At 30.1% G+C, this 8612-nt stretch overlaps 1 protein-coding gene across 1 annotated transcript in view; it reads left to right on the top strand.

Annotated features, from left to right (window-relative positions):
- The first annotated feature begins 832 nt into the window (after nt 1–832).
- LOC118205937 (dnaJ homolog subfamily C member 1) overlaps nt 833–8612 on the top strand; it is a 51536-nt gene continuing 43756 nt past the window's right edge. The window contains exon 1 of the mRNA XM_085815572.1: nt 833–1193. Coding sequence (XP_085671698.1) covers nt 1023–1193 — 171 coding nt within the window. The 5' untranslated portion in view covers nt 833–1022. The remainder of the gene's footprint in view (nt 1194–8612) is intronic.

Here is an 8612-nt window from a genome sequence, read left to right as displayed (position 1 = left end):
CTAATGAAAATATCAACAGAATCAACTTGAAGATGTTTATAAGTTTTTGCAAAACAGTACGTTTTTTATGAAAAAAAAAATAATATTTCTTAATTTCTTGTAGAGTTTTAATCCATAAAAATAAAAGTCAAATATTATTGTCCTAGCAGTTCGTACATGTGGTATATAAATATTGTTAAGAATTAGTTCGATTTTCTATTCCTTTTCATTCATTACAAATAACTGTTTTGCTAATAACCGAAATATGAAATATACTGTGACCCAAAATGTTGTTCTATGCCGTTTAATTACTTTTTCTTACTGTTATTTATTTCACTTAGAGTGCAAGTAGATGCGTAGCAATACAATAACAACAGTATTCAAATTATAATAATTTAATTCAATATAAGACACAGAGTAATATCATATGTAAATTTTCTGTCAAACATTGTGAATTATATGTAATAGGGAATGTTTACAAACTAAGAACAATATCTGTGAATTTAAAAATGTTCTGCCTAAAAAACACTCAAGAGTTTAATAGCTTTCCTTTATCGTTAAAGTTCAATATAACAGCGATAGCAAATTGTTACCGATAACTGCTGTGCTTGTTTACGATATTATTTACCTATTCTAATTGCCAAGCAGTGATAAATCAAAGAGTAGGGCAACCACCGTTAGAACTATATTAACCCTGCTCGTATGCCATTGGTCAGCAAAGATAATGTAACGATGACGTAGATACACTTCCGGTGATGACGTACAACACACTTCCGGGTTCCGATTTGCGGAATTGTAGCTCGTTCAAACCTCCTTGCTTGCAACAGTCAGATAAATCACCTCAACTCCACTTTGAGCAAAACCGAATCAAAAAGTTCAAGAGCTTGTGTGGAAAGATATGCGGAAGAGCAATTTTCAATCTTCTGCTTCTGGGAACAGCTGTGTGTGGTTGGTACTGTCAGCGTGTGCATCGCAGTCTAAGGAAATGTTGACATGACAGTAATCATACTCTCACTGCGGCCTACATTATCCTGTAATTCATCATGAGCATATTTTATCGTAGCAGCTCGTGGAGGAAGATGTTTTTTTCTATTGTTCTTCTTCTGTTATGCTTCTTGCAAAGTGGAAATTGTTGGACCACAGAAGATCTTGAACTTTTTGATCTAGTTGAGAGTACACCACAGAATTTTTATGATGTTCTAGGAGTGGATCCAGTAAGTTAATTTTTGCACAAAACGAATAGTAGGATTCCATTCTAGATGTAATATAATTTTATTATAATTTCCTTATTGACCATCTTAAAAAATAAAATATGTTCATAGTTCATATTTTCCCATATGGATCAGCAGGCTGCTTATATAGATGCTTCCTCGATATGTAATAGGAAGCAATAGATGTGTGTTTATAAACTGATATATGCACTAGAAACAGGAAATTTTTTTTTTTTTTTTTTTATTTCGTACTCCTTATTTATGTGAGATTGCGCAAATTCTTGTATGCCATTCATCATATATGAACATTTTTTGAAAAATCATGCATTTTTAGTAGGTTACATATTTTAACACTTCTTCCATTCTTTTAAACAAGAAAATATACACTTAGGCGGCATTTCTTTTGATAAATGCGTCAATTTTCTTGTAAAGATGTTAGTTATTACACATTCTTTGCATAAAATCTTGTGATGTGAAATTTAATGCAGCATTTATAATCAATATGAGATATTATTGAACCAGGATATAAAATTTACATATAATTTATCCAAATGTTTTCATGGTAACATGACTCTAATCTCAAAAAGTATTCTGCAAAATATTAACATTTGATTGCAGCTGAAATTGAGATCAGAATAATGATTAAGACAGAGATCCTGGGTAACATAATTAAGAAAATGATCTATACTGCTATATTTATGTATGTATGCAAGGTTCAAATTTTTTGTAATGTGCTAAAAGTATTTGGTACTCTTCTGTTATTGGGGACTGGATTTAGAAATGTATGTATGTATGGAATGAATGTGTTCATGTACATATACAGGTACTTATGTATGTGCACGGACACACACATATACAGTGCTTATATACATATATTTCCGAATCTGGCTCCAATAATAGAAGAGTATTGAACATACTTAAATTTAATTCTTTTACAAAATGTGAGATCAATATACAGCTTTATTACTTCCAGAGTGCCTAAAATAATGTTTCGATTTTTTATGCGAATACTGTACATAAGTATGTATTTTTTAATACACAATCATCAAATGCTAAATTTATATTTAAAAATAGTAAATAAATAAAAATAAAAAAACAGGTTAAAAACATTTAACATCATAAAGGCCATATTTTGAAAGAAGCATCTTAGATTATAAAAGCATTTTCTACTAGAACAGAAAGAAAATACAAAAGCTAAAAAGAAAGGAAGAAAAAGCGTGAAAAGGAAGTATACAGAGCTTATACTGGCTTTTAATAATAACCATCTTTAATTTACTTTAAATTTCAAAATGATTACTGATTATGTTTCAACAACTAAATTGCTTAATTTAAAGACCAGATTATGAAAGTAATGCACCATCAATTTACTTTACTTAATGCATATGATTAATTTATGCCTCTTTCACACTATCTATCTATATGACATGAGAATAGATACACAACATATACACATTTCTGATATCAACACATATACTTTTCAGATATCAGAACAGAAATACAGTATAATTTACTCTAGTGCTTTGATATCAGAGAGCTATCAAAAAGCATTACACCATTGATGGCTGAACAGCTGAACAAAGAAGTAATTTCATGATTTGTTGATTGTAGACAGTAAAATCGAAGATAACAAGACTGTTTTCCAATTTTGCATGAAGTATCTTTCTCACTATACTAAATAAACTCATTAAAATGAAATACGAATATAATTTCAATTTTTTATCAGATCTTTGGCTTGCTGCATCATAAAAATATTGCAAGAATATTCAAAACTAATGAAAATATATTTAACCATACTGTTCATCTTCAGGCAATAAAACTTTTACTCTTTCAACAATTTATACACAACTTATGCTTCTGAACACCCAGGACTAAAATTATATGCCTATGATAAATTTATGTTATTATAAAATCTTTGCATCTTATTACTTTTTGTTTATAGAAGACACATTGTGAAAAATGTTTAAAGATTTTACCTTACTTTAATATCATGTGCACATATTCAACACATTGAATTAATTTTAAAAATGTAATTGTATTTACAAAAAAGATAGCCAATTTATATCAAAGAGATTACATTTAAATATAAACAGCTGAATTTAGAATTTTTTTCAAAAGAAATCTACAATAGTAAATACTCATACACATAAATTATAGCTATGGTAATTTTTTTGTTAATCTAAGACTTTTTTTAACACAAATGCTTCAGCAGACTTTTTTTAACACAAATGCTTCAGCAGAATTTTTCTAATGGAAGCAGATTATTATTATTTTTAATTTTCTTAGCATATATAAAATATCTGGCACTCTTCTGTTATCAGAGCCAAATTCAGAAATGTATGTGTGTAAGTATGGATGGATGTTTTCATTTTATGCATGTGTATATGTACATATATATGTATGTGTGTTTATGTGCACATATACGTGCATACATACACACCTGATTCTGGTAACAGAAGTGCACCAATAATTTTATTGTCTTTAAAAAGCTGTCATTTAAATTAAAATTATATTTTACATGAATATACTAAACGACTTTTCTGTAAAAGTAATAATGTTCAAGAGAAGTCCGTGTAACTCTATAAAAATAATAACGTTCAAGATAAGTTTCAATGTAACTCTATAAAAATCATGTATTTTTATTCAACTGTAATTATATCCAAAACAAAGTCAATTCTTTATAAATTTCAACCAAAATAATAGCTAGGTCAAATTTATAATATATAGGTTTGTAGATAGATTTTAAATTAACATTAGCTGCATGTAATTTATAAAATTGTGAGAAAGTTTAATTTATTCATCCTTTTTTAAAAGTATTTTAATTATTATACTGTTTCTAATCATTACTGATCTTGCTAATCAATACTCTTCTATTTTAATTTTTCGATTACTAAAACTGTTACTTCAGGATGTCCATTTTAATTAAAATTTATTAGCTTTAGTGAAGTATAATTCTAATCCCTACTTTATTCAACTGTTTTTCTCATCTCTGTTTAATTAATGCCGTTAAGTTTCTCTGTATCATTTATGTTATTTGAATGCATGTACATGCACAAGCCTTTTTGCTCCTGATAAGTAAAAGATTAATTCATTTAATTTTTTTGGAGGGGGGAGGGTCAAATACAGTTAAAATTTTGTCATTCAAGTAAGTTACTGTATTCTTTCATATCACAGTGAGTTATAATAACAAAAATTCAAAATACATTTAATGATAACAGTGTTATAAGAATACTAATAGCGGAATATTAAATAACAAATTGATTCAAGCTAAAATATGAACCTGTAACATCTTAAAATAAATTTTTGTGTATAAGTAACTTTGAGGAATATCTGCTTCCCATGGTATTTTCTGGACTTGTTTTATGATGTAAAATAATTTGTATTTTAGCTGAGTTCTTTATTTCTTCTTTTTTTAAAAATTGTTTTATCTTTTCAGCATATTTTCAGCAGAGATTTTAAATTTAGGAAAACTGTATTTTCCTTTTATTGGCTATCATTGCATTTTTGTATGAATATTTTTAATTTAATGATGTCTTTCAGTTTTGAAAAGAATTGTATATTTTGCCACCTGTTCAGATATCGTGAAATAGTTTGCCAAAGGACTTATTACAGAACTTATTTCTAATTGCTTTGCACAGCATGTCTGTGCAAACAAATATTACGTAGGGAAAGGATAGATAACATGATATTTATCCACTTGTCCCTTTTTAACCCATATTATTTTGAATAAAAAATGCATTAATATAAAGGAAATTCACAGTTGGTCCAATTTATAAAATAATAGATTTTTTTAACTGTACTTGTTATAAGTTATTCTGCTGTGAATATCAGTTGTAAATATGAACTGAAATTGCATTCCTATTAATTTGTAAAATATATGCTACTGATCACCATTAGTTATAACTGTTTGATATTGAAATAAAACAAATATACATTTATAAAGCCCTATAGTTTGATATTTTGGTTAAGCTTTGGATTATTGTAACTTGGCGATATTTTGGCGAAAATTTGGCGACCAACCCTGCTACAGCAACCTGCTAGTTTTTTTTTGGACGCCATTTTGTTTTCACGAAGTAAAGGCATGTTTTTTTTTTTTCAACTCAACATTTTTCCCCCAACAATCTGCTAGGCGAATTACGCTTATGCTAGAACTTTTATGGAACAAAAGTGCTTAATCATGACGAAGATTAGCTGCAAAATTGGGAGAAAGTGCATAATCACCCACTGCTTGCACATTTTAAGAACTGTACATACACAGTATCATCCATGTACACGTCGACCTATTTTCACTTAAAAATACATCTCAGAATTGCACAAAAATGGCACTGCGCATACTCTTGACTTTATCCATGTACACTGCCAAAGTCCTAGCTAGTAACCTTTATCGCCTTGCCAAAATGTCGCCAAACTACCTGTTACCATATTCCAAAGATTAGCCGATATTTTTTTTTTAACTTGCAATTAATTTTTTTAATGAACTGATAAATGCATCTCTATGTGCTTTAATTGTATTAATTGAAATGACTTGAATTACTGAATTGAATCACTGCTCTTTATATTAAGGAATGTGTAAAACTGTTTTTATGAAATGAGATGTTCTAATTTTTGACAACACTTTATAGAAGTTTTCCATGTTATAAAACATGGAAAAATCTTACAAAAGTGTTGTGATATTTCTTTTCCTCCCCACTTTTTCTGTTTTCAAAAGTAAGCTTTTACAACAAGGAGAGAGTAAAATCTCACTGAAATTTAAAAGGGGTGTAATTCTACAATTGTATGAATTTCCCACCTCCCCCTTCATTTTTAACTTTAAAATTTGTTAAAAACATAAAAATTTAGTGATTTATACTTGAAAGTGAGAAAAATTCTGTAGTGAATATACATTATCTGACCAAAAGTATCCGGACAGCCAGTGGCATGGATTTGAAGAGTTCTGAGGCATATATTAATATGGTATTGGTCCTTTTTTGCATCAATGACAGTTTGCACATGTCTGGACAGACTTTCCACCAGTTTCTGGTAGGTGGCCATAGGAACTGATATCCATGCATCCATCATAGCTGAAGTGAGTGAGGATGGTCCATTTGGCTGGCTATGTAATCTGCCTTCTAAATTGTGTCAAAGGTGTTCTGTGGGAATTAGATCAAGGCTCTTGAGAAGGGCAGTCCAGCTTTTGACTACCCATTTCTTCCAAACATGGCTGAATAAGTCTTGATGTGTGAATGGAGCAGTTATACTGCTGGAAGACAAATGGGTCTTCCCCGAAATATTGCCATAGATTAGGGAGAGCAACATTGTCCAAAATGTGCACATACATTTCAGAGTTTATGTTTCCAACCACAGGAACAAAGGAACCCCAGTCAAACCATGAAAAACACCCCCCCACACCATGATGTTGAAAACATCACCAAACTAACTTAAGAAGCTCTTGTCAGGTATCCTGCAAACCCAGACACATCCATTGGACTGCCAGGTTGTAAAGCGAGATTCATTACTCCAAAGAACATTTTTCCACATGTCTGTAGTCCAATAGTGGTGAGCTTTGCACCATTACAATTAACGCTTCGCATTCTGGGGAGTGACGTTTGGCTTGTAAGCGCCTGCATTACAATGGAATCCCAGGTTTTCAAATCTTGACAAACAATCATGCTGTTAGCATCAGTGCCTGATAAACTTTAGAACTCCTGAATGATTGCAATCAAGAAGGACTTGTGATTTTCTTTCGCTATTCCTTTTAAAGTTCTACGGCTGCGTTCACTAATTTTTTTTGACCTGCCACTTTATTTTTCTACACTTTCCCTGCCTCGACATTTCTACTTCACAATTATGTCACTCATAGTGAATTTTGGCTTCTGCAGAATGTCCGAAATTTCACAAACTGATTTTCCTTAAAGGTTGCATCTCGCAGTACTTCCTTGATCAAAGTCCCTAAACTCCTTTGACTACTACATTGTCTTACAAACACATAACAATGACCTGACAAACCATTACCAACACTTTTATAACTTTTGGTTAAGCATTAAATTATGCCACCTGCCAGATCCACTTCTTTGGAGGGGAGGGTACTTTTGGCTAGATAGTGTATCAGAAAAATTTTCAAACTTCTTATTTTATGTAAAATTCCTTTTTTTAAATTCTGAGTTTGTTATTGTAGTGTTCCCTAGTATAGTATAGTTACCTAGTTATAGTTATATTTAGTGTAGTTTGCTATTGACGATGTTGCCTAGTATATACATGCCCAGTAATGTGTAAATTTAATATTGTTGAACAAGGTTCTACAATTTTGAATGAAAATTGTAAAGCTTTATATTTTAGCAGTTAAGAAAGAACCTATATTGGTTCATCTACATTTCTTTAATGATTTGTTAATCATAAGTGTAATTAATTTATTAAAATTAGTATATGTTTATAAAACATATTAAAATTAGATAAATTTCAGCTTTAGATTCATGGTTATTTTAGGCAAAGAGTGCATTTTAAGAGAAGCTGAAATTAGATTTCATCCAAGGAGAGGAAAAATAATATACTAATAGAATTTTTCTGCATTTTAAAGTTGATGTTTATATTTCCTTCATTTATCATATATTTATTAACGATATTGCATTATTTTACTGCTGGTATGATTAGTTGGTATTTAGGAAGTGTACTCGAAGAACTCTCTTCAGTAATGAATATTTTAACCCATTTACAATTATTAATCCGAAAGTCTGATTTGCTCTAAATTTTATTTTGATTTATTAGCACAAGATCAAACTTACAGCCGAAAAACATCTCTATCAAAGCATATAACAAGACAGTAAGCCTTCTCGTACAAAAATATTACCATACCTTTATGCTGATCAACATTGTGAATATCATCTTTATTTTCATGAATGTATGCACCATATAATTATACAATTTATTTATCATTGAATAAAAATGCTTATAGTTTCTTAAACAAAATTGAAGTATATATCAAAACTTCTGAAGGACAGCTGAGTGAACTTGTAAATGAATGTACTGCAGTCTGCACAATAAACAATAAAGTTAGTCATATTTTTTACAATTCAAAAGTGCCGTAATGGGGAGGGGGAAAGAAAAACAAAACTGAAAGGTTTCAGATTTTAAATTATGTTCAAAGGGTCGTTTTTTAAAACTTTTTGTGTGTTACCTTTATTTATTAAATATCATGTTCTTTGCTCCTAAACCATAAAATTCAGTTCAACAGCAGTGTCCCAAAATAATTTTAAAAGGAGCATATATTTAAAATTTCTGATACACAGTTCTGCGCGCTGGAGATAAAAATGATCCCCCCTCGGTAGAGTGTTGCCATTGCTCACTTTTAAATTGTTGAGTTTGTTAATCAAAAATTCATTTAAAGTTTTACAAAATATGAAATAGATAATAAACCAAATTCCACATTTCAAATTTGGGTTTTCAGATGTC

The sequence above is a fragment of the Stegodyphus dumicola genome, chromosome 4, assembly GCF_044657685.1.
Source record: "Stegodyphus dumicola isolate Sdum_Otavi_A_Nest chromosome 4, ASM4465768v1".
Classification (NCBI taxonomy): domain Eukaryota; kingdom Metazoa; phylum Arthropoda; class Arachnida; order Araneae; family Eresidae; genus Stegodyphus; species Stegodyphus dumicola.
Note: the sequence above shows the minus strand (reverse complement) of the source record. Positions and strands in the feature narration are given on the sequence as shown.